At 31.3% G+C, this 21,433-nt stretch overlaps 1 protein-coding gene across 1 annotated transcript in view; it reads left to right on the top strand.

The window, feature by feature from the left end:
* The first annotated feature begins 1,579 nt into the window (after positions 1–1,579).
* Positions 1,580–21,433, top strand: part of LOC145246677 (uncharacterized) — a 205,707-nt gene continuing 185,853 nt past the window's right edge. The window contains exon 1 of the mRNA XM_080108390.1: positions 1,580–1,864. Within this exon, the coding sequence (XP_079964516.1) occupies positions 1,777–1,864 (88 nt within the window). The 5' untranslated portion in view covers positions 1,580–1,776. The remainder of the gene's footprint in view (positions 1,865–21,433) is intronic.

Raw genomic sequence — 21,433 nt, 5'->3', positions numbered from 1 at the left:
ACAAAAAAACCTGGAGTAATAAGCAGGCTCGAACCCGTAACGCACCAGATAAAAAAAAGATGTAAAAAAAAAAACAAAAAAAAAAACTGTCGTACCGATGTGTTATGATGTCACAGGAGGTCGGAATAACGCGTTTTATCCGACGTCGTGGACGCGAGGGTTGGATGCAAAAAATGTCAGCGAAAAAAAAAAAAAATGACCCCACCCCCGTAGAAAAAATGCCCAGTTGAGGGTGAATGAATTAATATTTTTAGTCAAGTTTTCGATATATATTTGTCCGAAAGGTCGAGCTTCAAAATGATACCAACATTGTGAAAATCCGCTGCCTCTGTCGAAAGTTTTTTCGAGACATAAACACATACATACATACATACATACATACATACATACATGCATGCATACATACATACTTTTAAACAGACAGGCGAGATTTATATTATAGAAGATTACTAAAGTAAAGTGGAGCGCCACGCAACGTTACATCTCTTTTTATAACAGGTGCTCGACTGACTTTCAGTCTATGGTTTCATTATTGTAAAAGAGTCACAACAAACACTCGTCCCTCTACAACAGCTGCCAACAATTTCTTTCACTCTCCATCTGTGGCCCAAACTCCACGAAAATGACACGAGCATATTTTGCTTCATATCACTAGCCCTATGTGAAACATAATACAGCGGAGCTGCTTCCCAATTGACGATAACGTGACTGCTTTCAAGTTCAATGTAAACAAATTTCTTGTTGAGTCGTCCTCTTAAATGATTAAACCTTACCCAAATTCCACCACTACCGATCATCACGGTGCTATCTTACCGACATCCCGGCGAGTAGCTTTTGAGCCTTGATCAGTGATGAATGATTGTCTTATAAAATAAAAATGAGACCTCACAACAATTTAAAGCTTGAAAAGAACTTCATATAGAGACACGATTATTTATTTATATTCTGCTTGTTCGTCTGGATAATTTAAAAAGAGAAAAAGAACTCGGCTATGGCACCCCCACTCCACTGTTTCATTTCTATTTTTATTTCCAACAAGCGCCGATTCGTTTCAATATGGCCTAAGCTTTAGCCGGGCCTGAAGGCGATTAATTTTTTTTCACCCCATATTGCGTGTGTGTGTGTGTGTGTGTGTGTGTGTGTGTGTGTGTGTGTGTAAGAGGGGGGCATGGAAAACATAGAAGGAGAACAGTAAAACCCCAGATCTTTATTTATTCAGTTTGACGGATAAGATTTCAACATGGCTCTCCTCACAATAACTGGTCTGTAATAAACACCGCGCATTCTCGCACACCTTGCCCTTCTTACAGACCTGTTGTGTCGTGTCCGATCTTAGCCCGGCCCTACCTCACAGTCTTCTCCTTCTTCTTCTTCTTCTTCTTCTTCTTCTTCTTCTTCTTCTTCTTCTTCTTCTTCTTCTTCTTCTTCACGCCTTCTTCTTCTTCTTCTTCTTCTTCACGCCTTCTTCTTCTTCTTCTTCTTCTTCTTCTTCTTCTTCTTCTTCTTCTTCTTCTTCTTCTTCTTCTTCTTCTTCTTCTTCTTCTTCACGCCTTTTTGTTCTCCTTTTATCTGGATTGTCAGGTGTAGCAGGCGTAGTGAGAGTGACGTCTGTATGTAGTTATGTGGACACTTTAAATAAGCAGTGCAGCTACAATAAAAAAATAAAATCAACTATAGTTTATTTTTTAGTATACTAAAAGGGGGTGTTCAGAGAAAACACCGAATACCAATTGTTAGAAACAAAACAAGGCACACACACAAAACAGTTCCTACAAAATGTCGACGTTCACAGGAAAATTTTTCGATTCAAAATCGTCCTCTTTTCGATGTATATCTGTTGGTCTAATACTACTCTACCGAACAGGTAAGTTTATACTTTTTCTTTTCTACCTCTTTCGTATAGAAACATTCCATATTCTAACTTATCAGTTAGGAGTCTGGACATGAAGAGCTGATTAAAAAATCCTAACACGACCAGTTATTAAACTATATATATATATATATATATATATATATATATATATATATATATATATATATATATATATATATATATATATATATATATATAACTACTTCATTTACTCACATAAAATTAATATACGAAAGTATAGATTTATGCGTAACCTTTAAGTATTTACTTCAAAGTGCTCAATACGTAGGTAGAGCTAGTTAGTAATTTATAAAATATATATGGCGATTAAGCAACACTGAATATTCGGCGTTTCATCCACTCTAGGATTCCTCAGGCTTATGCGCATAAGCCTGAGGAATCCTAGAGTGGATGAAACGCCGAATATTCAGTGTAGCTTAATCATCATATGTATTTTATAAATTACTACATATATATATATATATATATATATATATATATATATATATATATATATATATATATATATATATATATACATACATACACATATATTTATATATATATATATATATATATATATATATATATATATATATATATATATATATATACATTTATATTCATATTTCTAGTTATAGTCAAGATTGTTTGCTCTTTTTTACTTCCGGTTTAGGTTCCTTAGATAAGCCAGATATGATCCATTCTAATTAATTATTAGTACGCAATCTTTATCATAACTATTTTTATTACAAATATTTTTGGTATTTATTCAGAATACGGACCGTTCTGAAATAATAACGTTATAATTAAAGAACCCATTCTCCACATTGGGAAGGTGAGACGTTTTGAAACTATCTTGTAGGTTCACCTAAGAATTTAACAAACAAAATACACCGTAAAAATTGAATATAACTTGAAGATCATATTTATAAAACAACACGTATAACTGCATAAATACCTATTTTTCTTATAATGTAAAGTTAAGAATTCCTGGTGCTTGTGTGAACTGGCGATGTTTTAAACCAACTCATTTCAGGTGAAAACATTCTTGCGTACTTACATGTCATCGAAATCTGTATACATTCCAAAAACAACGAAAAATGATCCAGCAGATGATTACGTCCTTTAAAACTCAGTTTTAAAATGGCTGACACTTAACTTCAATTAAGGGAGATAAGTCAGTCTGTCATACCGACTTGATCTCACGACTCTTCCGCATTAAAACATACGATAAAACTCGATAATTCGATGAATTCTATTTTTACTTGTCAATATTTTTCTACTGGAACATTTTTGAGTAATTTTAGGAATTTATACTAATTTCGACATGGCACATATGTACGTACTGTTTTTATCTAAAATATGTTAATTTAAAGATCACTAATCTACACAAGCACCAATTTTTTACTTTTAATATGCAAATAAATTCGTCTGCTAGTCAGAATTTTTAATTTTTAATAATAATAATAATAATAATAATAATAATAATAATAATAATAATAATAATAATAATGACAATAATAATGACAATTATAGTAATGACAATAATAATAATAATAATAATAATAATAATTATAAAAGTAATGATAATGACAATAATAACAATAACAATAATAATAAGGACAATAATAATAATGATGATAATAATAATAATAATAATGACAATAATAATAATAATGACAATAATAATAATAATGACAATAATAATGACAATTATAGTAATGACAATAATAATAATAATAATAATAATAATTATAAAAAAAATGATAATGACAATAATAACAATAGCAATAATAATAAGGACAATAATAATAATGATGATAATAATAATAATAATAATTATAAAAATAATGATAATGACAATAATAACAATAATAATAATAATAAGGACAATAATAATAATGATGACAATAATAATAATAATAATAATAATAATAATAATAATAATAATAATAATAATAAGGACAATAATAATAATGATGATAATAATAACAATAATAATAATAATGACAATAATAATGACAATTATAGTAATGACAATAATAATAATAATAATAATTATAAAAATAATGATAATGACAATAATAACAATAACAATAATAATAAGGACAATAATAATTATGATGACAATAATAATAATAATAATAATAATAATAATAATAATAATAATAATAAGGACAATAATAATAATTATAATAATAACAATTATAGTAATGACAATAATAATAATATTAATAATAATAACTATAAAATAATGATAATGAGAATAATAACTATAACAATAATAATAAGGACAACAATAATAATTATGATGATAATAATAATAATAATAAGGACAATAATAATAATAATAATAATAATAATAATAAGGACAACAATAATAATTATGATAATAATAATAATAATAATAATAATAATAATAATTATAATAATAATGATAATAATGATAATAATAATAATAATAATATTAATAATAATAATAATAATAATAATAATGATAATAATAATAATAATAATAATGATAATAATAATAATAATAATAATAATAATATTAATAATAATAATGATAATAATAATGATAATAATAATAATAATAATAATATTAATAATAATAATGATAATAATAATGATAATAATAATAATAATAATAATAATATTAATAATAATAATAATAATAATGATAATAATAATAATATTAATAATAATAATAATAATATTAATAATAATAATAATAATAATAATAATAATAATAATAATAATAATAATAATAATAATAATAATAATGATAGATTTAGGTAAGATTCTATTTAACAAGTACTCAACCGAACTGCCCTTTCTATTTTAGACTTTAAAATAAAATAAAATATTTTAGAAAAAAATATATTTACTTTTAAAAATAGTTTTTAACAAAAAGTAGTTAATATAAATGGGTTCCTAATCAGCGCTTATTCAGATTGACGCTTATGGTGGCAATTAAAAGTAATGAAAATACAGAAAAGTCTGTATGATGTATGTACCATTGAATCCGGTGAAATAACAAAAAGAGGGGAGCAACTGAAATCGACGTGTTGAGGTGAAAAATAAGCCTTCTGTTCAATACGGTTTAGTAGTAAAATCGCAAAAAATCGTAAATTTGGAATTTCTTAGTTTTAAATAGAACTACTTGATTGATTGACGTGATTTTTGGAATATTACATCTTCATTCAGTAACGAGTACGTACACTATGAAGACATTTCTGCATTTTCTTTACTTTTAATTGCCACCATCAGTGCCAATCTGCATAAGAACTAAATAATCTTTGTTTTGAGTTTATCGCTTATTAAAATTGGTACTTCTGTATTTTACAGACCGTGCTGAAATACTACTGTTATTATAAAAAAAATTCTTAACATGGGGGGGGGCCTCTGCTAACTATTTTATGCTTTCATCAAACAATTTAATAAACAAACGATGCCCATAAAATTGAATATAACTGGAAAATTCCATCTCAAAAATGGCACTGGTCGTAAACTGCAGAAGTACATTACAATGCCAGGTGAAAATTCAGAAATAGTTAAAAAGTGTTCATCCTTTCCCCATATGAGAAATTTCTTAATCATAGCGTGTTTATTTAGAAAGCTGTTCTTAACATAATTAGGGAGGTGACTTTCATGTTGAGAAGTAGATAATTCTTAATCAGAGGAGACCATATCATGCTTGTCACGGTAGTCCCAAATGCGGAGCAGGGCGTCAAAAAGAGCCTGCCAACTCTTTCAAACACATAATAACTGCAACTTTCTTCCAGTTTGTTCACAATTCAAAAAATAACTGAAATAATTTATTAAAGATACGATAGCAATACAAAACAACACGAAAAAAATTATTGTCGCACAATAAAATGATTCTTCAATGTAACACTCAGCTTGTCTCTTCAAAGTAACTTTCGGTAAGCTAAGATTCTGCGGAACTCTGGGTAAGAAATCCTGATATAAATTAATAACTATAATGCGCAACTCTCCGAGTATGTATTTCTATTTCTAATGTCGAATAACCCTCTCACCCTCCCAAAAATCATCTATTCAAAATAAAAAAAATCAGTGTCTATCTAAAGTACAAAACAACATATAGCCAAAGAAAAAAACAACATCCATCCTACGTACAAAAACAACACGTATCCAAAGTACAAAAACAACGTCTATCTTAGATACAAAAAACAACATTTATCCCACGTATTAAACAACATAAATCCAACGTACAAAATCTAGATCTATCCAAAGTAGAGCATCAATATTTATCCAAAATACAAAAACAACACTCATCTAAAGTACAAAAGAAAAACATTTGTACAAAGTATCAAACATATTTATGCCAAATACAAAAACAAGATTAATCCAAAGTAAAAAAAAATTTAAACAACTTATAAAAACATTTATACAACATATAAAACAACATTTGCACAAAGTATGAAAAAAATTACACCAGCTACAAAAACAACATTTATCCAATATACAAAAACATTTATACAATGTACAAGAACAACATTTACGCAAAGTATAAAAACCACATTTACGCAATATATAAAAACAACATTCGTCTAAAGTACAAGAAATAAATTTATTCAACGTACAAAAACAAAATTGATCCAAAGTACAAAAACAAGATTTATCTAAAGTATAAAATCAAGATTCATCCAAAGTACAAACACAAGATTTTTGCAGTACAAAAAATATTTATGCAAAGTATAAAAACAAAATTACACAAAGTATAAAAACAATATTTATCGAAAGTACAAAGCCATTCATACAATGTATAAAAACAGTATTAAACAAAGTATAAAAACAACATTTATCCAAAGTATAAAAACAACATTTAAACAAAGTATAAAAACAACATTTAAACAAAGTATAAAAACAACATTTAAACAAAGTATAAAAACAACATTTAAACAAAGTATAAAAACAACATCTATCCAAAGTACGAGAGAAAAATTCATTCAAAATACAAAAAAGATTTATTTAAAGTACAAAAACAAGATTCATCCAATTAAAAAAAAACACTATTTATCCAAACTACAAAAACAAAATTTACAGAAACTACAAAAACAACATTTACACAAACTACAAAAACAGCATTTACAGAAACTACAAATACAACATTTACACAAACTACAAAAACAACATTTACACAAAGTACAAAAACAGCATTTACACAAGGTACAAAAAACATTTACTCAAAGGACAATAATAGCATTTACACAAAGTACAAAAACAACATTAACACACACTACAAAAACAACATTTACACAAACTACAAAAACAACATTTACACAAACTACAAAAACAACATTTACATAAACTACAAAATCAACATTTACACAAACTACAAAAACAACATTTACACAAACTACAAAAACAACATTTGCACAAACTACAAAAACAACATTTACATAAACTACAAAAACAGCATTTACACAAAGTACAAAAACAGGATTTACACAAAGTACAAAAACAACATTTACACAAAGTACAAAAACAACATTTACACAAGATACAAAAACAGCATTTACACAAGGTACAAAAACAACATTTACACAAAGTACAAAAACAACATTTACACAAACTACAAAAACAGCATTTACACAAAGTACAAAAACAACATTTACACAACCTACAAAAACAACATTTACACACACTACAAAAACAACATTTACACAAACTACAAAAACAACATTTACACAAACTACAAAAACATCATTTACACAAACTACAAAAGCAACATTTACACAAGGTACAAAAACAGCATTTATCTAATATAGAAAAACAATCTATATTCAAACCGAACGAGTGTATTTTATAATTATTATTACTATTAGAATACTGCTGTATAGTTTGAGGCTAGAGGAGGAAGTAGAAAAGAAGGGAAAAGAGGGATAGGTTCTTCACTCCCACCTTACAATATTCTTACAATTTTCTCATTAAAACATTTTCAGCACTGAAAAAAAATGTAATTTTGTTTGATAACAGCCACTTTTTTTTTTTTACTTTTCAATTATTCCATATATCTTGTTTTATTCCATATTCCTGTTTTATCCTTTAAATTTTTTAATGTCTTGTGGAGAACCATCGAAGCCAACGAAGAATACTTGCAAAATTATTCACTTTACAGGATGAAATAAGCGTCAATTTAATTAGACCTTTCTCTTTTGCGTATCTGTGAGTTTTATACTGTAAATTGCACTAAGGTGGTATATCTGTGATACTATATTTCGGGACGTTTTCGCTTCGTCAGCCGAGTGTTTGACTTCACAAGAAAACTCACCATTTATTTATAAGTTGAAAAAGCGCCTGACGAAGAGAAGATGTCTTGAAATATAGCATCACGGACATGCCACCTGGCCATCTAATGCAAATAAGAACATATTATTTGTAAAATATTGTATAAAAATATATGTATATATATATGTATGATTATACGTATATACACGCATACATTTAATAAAAGTGAAACTGCATGGTTGGCTCCACCATTACATCTTAAGTTGCTTCAGTTTGAGTCAGTCCTTTACATCTCTGCATGGTTTCGCTTTCTAAAACTCTAAATTTCTTTTATATATATACATTAAACAATTAAACTACTTTAACCTCGTAATAATAATAATTAGAAAAATAATGCCTACGATATGCCTACGAAAAACATCATGCAAAGTTTAAATAGGCTACAGAGACAAAATATTTTCATCTAATTAGTAGCATTCGCTTTCAGTTCCAATACTTTTATCTACATTCCTGGGTTCAAATCTCACACGACAAATGTTTTTTTTTGTATTTTTTTCTCTATAGAGTTCCACTTTATCGCCGAGCCGATATTGATCATCATAAACTTAAAGCATTTTCAAAATGTTTAAATTCATGATAATGATCGATAACTGCTAGGCAATAAAGTAGAACTCTATAGAAACACACACACACACACACACACACACACACACACACACACACACACACACACACACACACACACACACACACACAAACATTTGTCTAGTATGAAATTCGAACCCTGGAATCCAGATCAAAGTATCGGAACTGAAAGCGAATGCTGCTAATTAGACGAAAATATTTTATCTCTGCAACCTATTTAAACTGTGCATGATATTTGTCGTATGCATGCAAACTTCGTATAGATCTAAAATAACCCGATTGTCTAAAATAAATAAAGAAACAGAAAGAAAATTTTATCTCCTGTATAAAATGCAATTGTCCGTATGCTTATGTGTCCAGCTAAATGTTTCAAACTACAAAACAAGCATCTACAAAGTTTGTATTTCCTTGATCAGCATTGCCCTGGATGAATACTATATAAAATAATCAAAAATCATTTTTGTAGTGGTCAACTCGGCCAAGTTTCGTCAAGGAAGTGGCATTTTTTTTTTCAGCCATTTCAAATTGTATCTATTATATGTAAATAAGGTGAATGATTTAGGAATTAGAGATGGGAGAGCGGGATATGGAAAGCGGGGGGGGGGGGAGAGAAATATAGTGAGATGCATGTAGAAATAGAAGTTTGAATATAGAGATTTTACACACATTTTTAAACTTCTTGCTCTCGGGAAACGCCAGGTAGCCATGCTAGTTTTTGATAAAAATAACGATGTCAAATATACAGGATATTTGTACTAAAAACAATCCTGTTTTATTTTATGATTTTATTTTGCTTACTCTCAACTCGGAATGAGTACGCTAAAGTATGGAGACATTTCTGTCTAATATTATTTTTACGTACTTGTAATTTTTTTTTTTAAATCATGTTTTAAAAAAGTTGAAGAATTTCGGATATCGATAAAAAGACATCGGATCGAATTTACTGATTCAAAATCAGCTGTTAGTTTAACTCTTAGGTCAATAGATTAACTGTGATGCCCCGGCACACATGCGAAAGAATTTCGAATTATATATCAAGATATTTAAATTGTTTCTTGATTGACCTCAATTCATCTGCGAAAATGTTATTACCGGATTTTAACATTTTTAGATTTTCGCATATTTCTCACGTTCAAGGCATAATATAAGCAACGTTTTTTTTTTATTCGTATTATTTGGCATCTTCTGACTACTGTTCTCATCTTGAGTGCGATTTTCACAACGTTTCAGTCGATGTAATCCCCGGTCTTCTTCAGGTGTATCGTGTCAAACTCGGCAATGTTTCTGTTGAACTCGGGAATTCGGTCGGACTTTATTTACTTCATGGGGGTAGCATGCTCTTGTTCCATCAGCCATGACTGGATAGAGATCCTTAAGTAATTCTCCCATGCTGAGAATTGAGGTTTAGGAGAATATCACTTTTATAATTAATTTTTCCAAGTACCCTTAACCATTACGCCACAGGTCCTTGTGGACAGTTCTAGTACGTAAACCAATTTTATTTCTAGTTGTAAATGTCACTATTTATAAATAATTATTATTACTGCATATATATATATATATATATATATATATATATATATATATATATATATAATTTATATATATGTATATATAATTCTTCATTTCTATTTCTCACTTTCCCTCTCTGCCTTGCTTCAGGCATGTCTGTCGACCTAGTCCACAAATCCCGAAACACCATGAAAAGTCTCAATAAAAAACACACGATTAAACCCGGATCTCCAACTTTTAACGTAGACCCCCACTACCATGTCTCCTTCTCTAACCAGGGGTCTACGTTCTAACCTTCCAGAGGTTGAAACCCAATTACAGGAGACTAAACCAGACATTATTTCTAAGTGAAACTGGCATTGGACAGACCACTTCCCTAGATGAGTTCGTAATGAAAGGATACTCTAATGTAACTTCCAAATCTGACCCTCAAGATCGCCATTGGCATGGAATATGTGCCTATATAAAAGATGAACCTCGACTCAGTCGACGGCACCTTTGGCAGAGGTCCCTCCCCTTGCAGCAGCAGCAGCAGCAGCAACAGCAACAAGCAGCAGTTCAAACGGCCCTTTTCAGGGCCACCTATGTTTTTTCACAAAAAAAAAAAATGTTTGCCTTCTCCAGGTTCCTGACTTTCATCCTGCGGCCTCCAGTTTCTCCAGGTTCCTGACTTTCGTCCTGCGGCCTCCAGCTTCTCCAGGTTCCTGCTTTCATCCTGCGGCCTTCTCCAGGTTCCTGACTTTCATCCTACGGCCTCCAGTTTCTCCAGGTTCCTGACTTTCGTCCTGCGGCCTCCAGCTTCTCCAGGTTCCTGCTTTCATCCTGCGGATTTCTCCCGGTTCCTGACTTTCATCCTGCGGCCTCCAGTTTCTCCAGGTTCCTGACTTTCATCCTGCGGCCTCCAGCTTCTCCAGGTTCCTGACTTTCATCCTGCGGCCTCCAGCTTCTCCAGGTTCCTGCTTTCATCCTGCAGTCTCCAGGTTCCTGACTTTCATCCCGCAGTCTCCAGGTTCCAGCCTTTCTTCCTGCGGCCTTTCAGCAGTCTCCAGGTTCCAGACTTTCAGCACACCACTGTGTTTTCCAAACGGCCTTTTTCAGGGCCACCTAAGTTTTTCCAACAAACATTCAAACCTTCCACGAACCTAACCTTTTTCCCACTGCAGCCTCCAGTGCTTACAGTTCACTGTTTCCTTCTGCGGTCTCCAGGACTCCCTGTCTGCAACCTATCCCAGTCGCCAGTACCTGTCTTTCGCTGGTCCGCTTTTGACCTGCTGCACCAGTTCTCTTTTGCTATCACCTTCTGGTACGTCATCTACGCCAGTCAGCCGACATATTCTTATCTTTATTTTTTTTTTTACATTATCTCTTTGATTTTCAATAAAAGGCGTGTTCACGTCTTTAAACTGAACCCTTTGTGTTTGTCATCTCTTCTTTACCTTTGTGTCGTTTTGTTCATTGCCCGTGTCTATCCTTTAGTTTGCTAGTAGGGTCGATTGTCCTCCCAGACCGTCGACCCACCTACCTGCAACAATAACATACTAAAATTTATATCATTTTCAAAGGATAGAAAAAGAATAATAACAATTATTTATTTATTTTCAAAATAGGAACGTCGAAAAGTATGGGATAAAATTGTATGCTATATTCAAATCTTTTGATTTCCTCTAAAGAATAAGTCTTACTTAGTCATTTGTTAACGTTACATCAGCCGACACCATGGCGAAACGCCAAAAACTTGATTACTCTGTGACGCAAGCTATTGTAAAGCTACACAAGGAAAAGTACACCATTAAAAATTTCAGAGAAAGTGAAACGTTCTAAGAGTGTTGTAGGCAGGGTTGTTAAATCCTACAATGATACTGGAAAAATAGTGCTTTTAAAACCGGCAGACCCCGCAAAACTTCGGAAAGAGAAGATTGAATAAGGCAGTGTATGCCATTAAAGGACCGTTTTAAGTCTTGCACAGAAATTAACAGGATTATGAATAGTACCTCATGTGTTAATGTGTTGAGACAGATTGTTTTCTAGACGATTGCAAGAAATAGAGCTGTTTAATCGAACCCCAGGGAAGAAACAACTTGTTAGTTCAAAGAATAAGAAAAAGAGATTAGAGTTTGCAAACAGATATGTAATTTGGACATATGAAAATTAGGCAAAAGTATTTTTTAGTGATGAAAGTAAGTTTAATTTATTTGGAAATGATGGAAAAAAAAACGATGTAAAGAAACGTATTGGTGAAAGATTAAGTGTAAAGTGTACTAAGAAAACTGTCAAGTTTGGGGGCGGAAGCGTCAGGATATTTGGAATGTTTTCTAGTCAAGGTACAACGCCTCTTGTCCGGTTACAAACTCGTGTAAACGCGCAGATCTATAAAAAAGAAACTTTTTTCAAGAGCATGTTATGCCAATCATACGGAACACAGGTTTCGATAGGGTTACCTTTATGCAAGATAATGCCCCATGTCACAAGGCAAAGGTGGTAATGAGTTACCTTAGCGAGCAAGATTTAAAATTTTGGATTGGCCACCGTAAAGTCTTGACTTAAATCCAATAGAAAATCTTTGGAATACCTTAGGAGTGAAAATTATGGAAAAAATTCCACTAACACAGAGGATTTGTGGGTGAAGCGTCAAGAAGAATGGTCTAAAATTAGTATTGAGGATTGTCAAGAACTTATTTGTTCTTGTAGTCGAACACGTGCAGCTGTCATTGAAAGCAAGGGCTCATTTACTAAATATTGATTGTACATGTATTTTTATTGTTTTTTTTTTTACTGTTTATATTGTTTTTCTCAATTCTGTCCCTTACTTTTGGACGTTCCTATTTTGAAAATAAATAAATAATTGTTATAATTCTTTTTCTATCCTTTGCAAATGATGTAAATTTTAGTATGTTATTATGGATGATAACGGCTACCAGTTGTCCAAATTTCAACTTTTCACACTTGTTATTTCTAACGAATATTAGATTTTAAAATATTGTCCCTTAGTTTTAGACGCTACTGTATGTATGTATGTATATATATATATATATATATATTTGTAGTCACCAACATACAGTCCTGTTTCGTTGTATCACAATTCATCAATGCCGCTAGACTAGCACCTCTCCCAAGCCGAGGATCGAACCTAGAACCATCGTGTTGACAGTCGGCAGTTCTACCCCTCGACCACGGAAGCGATGCCCGCAAATAATCTGTCCGAATGTCTATTTAAACAAACATCCGTCCGCCACTTGTACAGTGCTAAAACCGCTTGCTTTGTAAACAAACCGCGAGCTTCGCATTTTTCAGCCAAATTAAGTAGCGAGTGAGATTATTTACGACAGTGCTCAACCCAAAGAGGGGGGGGGCTTTAAAATATATATTTTTTACGGTTCTTTTTTGTCTAAAATTTTTTCTTTTTCCTATACTGGTAGATAGTTTTCATTTAAGATGAGAACAATATTACGAAGACTCCAAATAATACGAATAACCAAAAATCATCTAAAAAATTAAGAAATAACATTTATAATGTTTAACGTAACAAACATACGTGTTTGTATGTTTGTTCGCATTTTTAATTTTTCCATGGGACGCAATTGCATAAAAACCTCAGGTTTCAATTGACGCTGATGCTATGGAAACCAAATACTACAAAAGGCAAATGCGTCATAAAAAAAAAAAACAATAAAAAAATGCGTCATAAAAAAAAACAATAAAAAAATGCGTCATAAAATGCGCCATAAAAACGATATTTATAACTAGGCATTTTAAATGAATATATATAAAAAAAAATCTACGTATATATAATGTTACCGTAACATTTAGTGGGTAGGTTTCTAACAGCATTTTGTATTATTTTTTATTTTATTTTAAATCATCATGATTTCGAATATTTAGGTGTCAATTCACGGCAATTTTATTTTATTCCTCACGTAAAGCTCGGTACTACTTGTTTTGCAAACCGAATACACGTTTTGGTAAAACTTACGGAGAACGCTCTGTTTTACGGTTGTAATAAGAATGGAACGGAAATTTAAATTTCGTTCCCTTTTAATCATTTTTTAAACTTACCTCCCTCCACACCCAAATCGAAAGTAATCGAAAGAATGGCATTCAACAATAGTACTTTATATATATATATATATATATATATATATATATATATATATATATATATATATATAACCCTTATCCCTGAGTGGCCATTGGGCTTTGATAAGTGGTGAACTCCATGTAATATATATATATATATATATATATATATATATATATATATATATATATATATCTACCTACGTATTGAGCACTGCTGACGTAAATACCTAAAGTTTATGCATAAATTTATACTTTCGTATATTAATTTCTGTGAGTAAATTAAGTAATTATATATATATATATATATATATATATATATATACATATATATATAGTTATCCACATACAGTACTGTTTCGCTGTTTCACAGCTCATCAGTGCGGCTAGACAGGTAACTACATCAAGCCAGGATTGAAACCCGACCGCCTGTATGACAGTCTAGGCTCCTAACCATTACGCTAACGAAAGATTTTAAAAATAATATTTTTTTATAAAATTTTAGTAACAAAAACAAAATAATTTAATTTTTAAACGATAAAAGTCCATTTGGTATATCTTTTTTTTTTTTTTTTTACATAAGTCCAACCAACTCACGATTCACATTGGAAATGTTGACTTTTATAGGTTTTTGAGTATGCTTTCAACGAGTAAACACCTCCAACCTCTCCATGTTAAGAACGGCTTTCGGAATAGACACCCCCAACCTCCCCATGTTAAGAACGGCTTCTGGAATAGACCCCCTCATGTTAAGAACGGCTTTCGAAATAGACACCCTCGACCTCCCCATGTTAAGAACGACTTTCGGAATAGACACCCCCAATCTTGCCAGCATAGCAGAAAACCTTTAAAAGTTGACAGGTCGAATGTAAACGGTGAGTTGGATGTAAAACGGAACGAAATTTAATTTTCCGTTCCATTTTTAAAACATCCGTAAAAACAGAGCGCTCTCCGTAAGTTTTACTCACGTTTTAAAGTTAGTAGAAACATTACATCTTATTCAGCTAAACAGAAAGGTATCTCATCTTGCCTTTGGTAACGTTTATGTTTTTTTGACCACTTTTTCGTATCTCTATCTATTGTAAAACAAACCGCTTTTTTTTCTATTATAATTCTCAGTAACTGTTTATGCGTCACCATGTTTGCTATGTTTTAACAATTATTTCACATCATTGTTTGTGTTAGTCGAATATATTTATACTGCTGAAATTAGTGGTCAACCCACTTTAAATATAAGCGTCACTTTCTCTGTCTGTTTGTCTGTCTGTCCGTGTTTTTAGATTTTGGTAAAATCTTTTTATATGCGTTTCATTTTTATTGTGTACGTTTCATTCCGAATTAGTACTATCAAAGTGTAGTATCTGCTCTTCAGATGCGGCATTTCCATTTCTCGTTCTCTTTCAGTGGAGGAGAAATCCTTCAAGACTGAGACAATTTTTATTTTTGTACCCCTTTCTTCACGTTAAAAAAAAACAACCCTGATGTCTAACTCTGTCCCGTGGAAATAGGTACTATAAACATAACATTTAAAAGATGTGCTGACGTCACTAATCTATACGCTGCGCTGCGGTTAGAAACGTTGGGAGTTCTAACGGAATATAATGTAAATAATGGATCTGAATGAATAAATAAAAAAATTTCTATGGCTTCAAAATAGGTCACACTTATATCGTATTTATAATCATTCTGAAACTCTCCCAGATAAATCTCGATACAGCTCATTTTCATATGTGCTATTTTAAAAACTTTCTTAATTAACATTGCATAATACAGTAGAATCAAGGCCACCGAGAGGAAGAAAGTCTGTTAACTGAAAAATGCTTGCAGGCAGTATAGGTAAACATTTATCAAACTGTCAGATCGTCGATAATATTTGAGAGCTATTTGAAAAAAGCATTAAAACATTTAAAAAACGAAAAGAAAGGAACACAATTCGATTAATAATGAAACTGAACTTTATTCAATACTAGCGGGGGTACCCGGCGTTGCCCGAGTGTTTGTTTCCGGGACGGGGGGGGGAGTTTTAAAAAATGTTATGGTAGGTAAGTAGGAAGGATCAAACCCGGAGTTATGAGTAAAAGTAGGAAAATAAAGTGTGAAAAAAAAAAAAAAAAAAAAAAAACATCTGCAACGTTAACAGTTCGGCCACCAAGAAAAGTCCATTCCAGTTGTTTAGGAAAAACAAACAAAAAAAAAAAAAAAACGACTACGGTAGGTCGGCGTGAACGTGAAAATATAATGTGAATTGTCCAGCACGCTAACTACTACGCCACAGAGCACTGCAGCTTAGTTTAGTGATTTTAAATAACTTCACATGAAAGAACTACGAAGCCAAACCGGTGTTCTCTTCTCAACTGTTCCTTGTGAACGATCCCCAAACGGTGTTAAGTGGTGGCAGGGGGAGGAGGAATTTATGAGAGAGAAAATATTTTACCACTTCCATTGATCTTAACCGATTTTGGCCGTGACTTCTCAGCAGAAAAAGTATAGAAATCTAAGATTATCGAGGAATTTGAGAAATAATAAGCCTATAATACACCTCAGATATTGTTCTGCCGTTTGTGCATATTATATTTGCATGAAATATCTTGATTTTTAATCCTATTAAGGTCAAAATCAGACCGGAAAAAATGAGTTCATTTTATTTATATAGAGAAGAAGAGATAAGATATAAATGTTATTTATGTAAGATTACGTAATTTTAAAGCAATATACAATCTAGTACTGATAAAACTGAATTATGAATTTAGGAAACAGACAATTAAAGAAACATATTAAACACAAACGATGAATAATTTTAAAAATGAAAAAACAACAAAAAAAAAAAAACGATAAATGAGTTTAAGAATGAAAATAAAGGATAGAACACAAAAAAAAAAAATGAAATTAAACAAATTAAATTTAAATAAATAATTTAAATATAAACAAACAATAAAAGTTACTAGAGCAGAGATATTTTTTGATTGAATTTAGAGAAAAATCATACGGATAATCAAATTGAATGTTATTTTTTGGAATTTTAGAGATAAGAACTGATAATTTTTATTATTCGGACTAATGTTCTCATCTTGCGTGTTTATTTCACAACGTTTCGGCCGATTTAACTTCCGACCTTCGTCAGATGTATTTTGTCAAACTAAGGAATCTGTTCTTGTGAAGGTCGGAGATTACATCGGTCAAATCGTTGTGAGATAAACATGCAAGGGGAGAACAATAGTACGAATAGTACAAATAATGCAATTTAATTGAATGTTTGAAACTTTCTTTTTCTTATTAATTTATTATTATCAACACCATCATTTTCTTGAATGCAAAATTGTTTTAAAAGAAATTTTCAGAACTCCAGATAACCATTCTTTCTATTTTTTCAATATTGTGACCATTGCATGAGTCAACATGAAAATGAAGGTTAGCATCTGTCAAATCATTCAATATTATGCGCATGGCTTATTGTCTTTGATTTATGGAATGAAAAAAAAAGGAACAGTTTTTAGCATATTAATTTATTTATTACGGACTATTATTCTTATCTTTATTAGTTGTTTCATGACGTTTCGGCCAAATATTCCTCTGGCCTTCGTCAGCTTGTAACCGCGACGGATAGGAACTTCGAATCTCCTAACTGTATTCTCAGTAATCACTGCCATCCGTAGTTGTTGTCGTCTCACCACGTTTTGGCCAAGTAAGCCTCAACAACTACGGATGGCAGTGATTGCTGAGAATGCAGTTAGGAGATTCGGAGTTCCTATCCGTCGCGGTTACCATCTGACGAAGGCCAGAGGAATAGTTGGCCGAAACGTCGTGAAACAACAACCAATAAAAGTGAGAATAATAGTCCGCAATGAATAAATTAATATCAATAATACTCATCTCAATAATGAATTCCAATTAAAAAATAATAAGAATCTTTTACCAGTTTATTAGAAACTATATAATTATATAAAACAAAATTTGTTGTTATATCATTAGGACATAAAAGAAAACCTATTAATTCCCTGAAAGTAACTGTTTATTTCAGGTGTATTTTCTGTAGCATCTCTTCCAGATACTGAATCCTTGCAACTATTGCATTTCATTTAAAAAAAAAACTGCATAACAGCAACAACCTGTTAAGTATAAAATAACAGGATGTACTTCCTACACTGATTAATATCATCATCTGTTACATCTATGTTAAATTTATAAACATCTAACTGTTGCTCTGTTGTCATTTCATCCCAGTTAGCTTCTTGTAAATTCTTTAAATCGACAATTTAGTTATTAAGCGGCAGGCTCAGTTTTAATACTGACAACATTCTGAGTTTTTTCTCACATTCAAACACTTGGCGTATAGAGATTGATCCCCACTAAGTTTCCAGTACTGGCCAAACCTTGCCTCAATGTTATCTGTTTGAAATTTACCAGGTAAAATATATAGCATGTTCAATTCTTTTATGCAATACTTAATCATTTCTAACATTGTATACAGCAGTGTATGTTTCCTTCGTTAATTTACCAGTTCTTCCAGGCGTGTTATTCCAAGTTTCCAACCAGTTACAAATATAGAGAGAAATCTATAATTTTCATCGTGTAATTTAAATGGATAAGCATATTTATTACGAAGCCGACAACCATTTATAATGGTGTTTTTTGCATTCAGTATTGTACACTAAATATGAAATAGCTGTATGTATTCTGCAATTTCTGCATAGTTGGGCAAAAATTTCTGTTTTCCTAAGGTCAGCAATCTCTGAATAGTATATTCATTGAACATTTACAGAACTAAATTAACATTTTGCCTTTCAAAATCTGTGGGAGAAAGGGCTTTTGAAGTCAATTTGTAAGAATATTTCAAAAGTGATTGAGATTCCATGGCATAAAGTTTGTGTAATCTAGAAAAGGTGGCAATTTGAATGCTATCTATTTTATGATTACCATCATAAACTTTGGGAACATCCTGCATTTACTTTCGTCTTTTTGACCAAGACAGTTGTTTCTAATGCATTTTATATATGTACCGAGTCGAATAAGTAGAAAAAAAGGTCTAGATTTTAGAACTGGGTGTGGATAGAAAATTGAAAGCTTATAATACATAATACTCTAAAGCCTATATCCTCTAAGCGAATTATTAAACGTTTGATTATGTCACATAATTTCTCAGCTGGAAGACATTTAGTTGGCATAACATTTACAACATTCTTATAATGTGAGCATACACTATTAAGCATAAAATCAAATGCACTCGTTTCAGCTTCATTGTTGTTATTAGCCAAGTCAACAATATTGCCACTGTTATAATCAAGATAAGCTTTCAGGTGTATTTCATCAACAAGTAAAGATACTGTGATTTCTTTCTGCACTAGTAACTTAAACTTATTTTTAATACTCATAAGAAAATTGTTATCATATTGTTCAATAACAGGATTCATATGTTACGTAGTGTTATTATTACAATGATGAATGTAAATTCTTTTGTATCCATGTTAAGAAGGATAAGAGTCTTAAGAGTGTTCATGGAAGTAAGAGATCTTTTAGGTTCATGTGTAAGTGTTCATGTTGTGAGATATGGAGACATTAACAGGTGTATATAAATGAAAGAGTTTATAATTGAGAGAGAGAGAGAGAGAGAGAGAGAGAGTACATATAATTACACTTTGAGAGGGGATTTAATATATAGATAGATAGACCGATAGGTTGGCATTTATGCCGATAGATTGAGAGGTTGACATTTATGCTTTGACAGTTCGTATGAACGGGAGTGTTTATATAACATAAATAGAATGACACATATACTTTCTAAACATATATTTTTTAGATGATGAATTATCTCCAGGGTTCGATTCCCGTTTTCTCTAATTTTATTTTCATGAATAGGTTTATAGGGTTACTCTCCTGAGGGTTGAATAACATGTCAAAATTACATTTCTAGTGTATCTTAACGGTCTGTGCCCTTTAGGGGAGCAGTTATATAATAAGGAAGAGAATATCATCATTTCACTTGAATAATTAACCTTATTCAGTGTAATTATGTTTATTTGTTCATATATGAATTTAATTGCATTTACGTATTTAAATGACTCATCTTATACTAATAAAAAAATGAAAAGATTAATTTTAATACAGAAACTACATTTGGAAGTTTGTTTTGTTGTTCTTTTATGCCCGTTTTCTTCATATTCTCAACTAAAATTTGTAGAGCATTTGCATCAGTTACATATTTAGAAATCCTATACTCTTGATTTCAACATGCACTGCAGAATCAGATTCAATTAAAAGGGACACCCTGATTTTTGGGCCTGGAGATTAGATGATTCAGCATATAAGAAGTATATCTTCCTGTCTAATAACACTTCCGTGTTTTCTATCAAGGAAATTTAATTTCTCTTGTAAATCTTCAATGTTGTGAAAGGTTATTTGCTCTTTGCATGTTGAAGCATCAATTATGCTTTCCTTTATAACATGCTTGATAGCAGCATTCTCTGCTCGAATTCTCTCCGAGTTTGGTGAATCTCTGGACGTTGTTATCTTTGTTAAAAACGACGGACAACTTGGAAGAATTATCGGAATAGCACCATTCCGAAGACATGTTTTTCTTTATAGTTTCATTGTAAATAATACTACCCGTTTTATCATCAAATCTTGACCTCTCCTTTATTATATTCTCAGGCCAAAAATAATCTTCACATACCTAAAAAATAATTAAAGGAAACAATCATACCATAATGTAAACTAGTGTTAAAATCTAAGAAAAGATAGTAAAGAAACATTTATAATATTAAATCAGGGTAGGTGGGGGTGGGGGTGGTGGGGTGAATGCGCGCTTGCGCGTACAACAATGGTCACCTCTTATACCATAAAGAATAACATTGTTTAATATCCGGAAAACTACTTATTTGCGGACAATTTTAATGCTATATTCGTTTTCAGCACACCAGAAACCCCTAGAAAACAACTTTTTTTTTTAAAAAGGTAGGTTTTGTGTTGGTCTACCAGGCAATAATTATCCATTTCACGTCGACCAATCACCAACAGAAAAGTTGGTGCTTATTTTACATTGAAAAAGTGATTCCCCATTTTTTGAAACTATAATTT

This window comes from Euprymna scolopes, chromosome 24 (genome assembly GCF_053919585.1).
Source record: "Euprymna scolopes isolate OS-2025 chromosome 24, ASM5391958v1, whole genome shotgun sequence".
NCBI lineage: Eukaryota > Metazoa > Mollusca > Cephalopoda > Sepiida > Sepiolidae > Euprymna > Euprymna scolopes.
The sequence above is the reverse complement of the archived record's forward strand: the minus strand, read 5'-3'. Positions and strand labels throughout refer to the sequence as shown.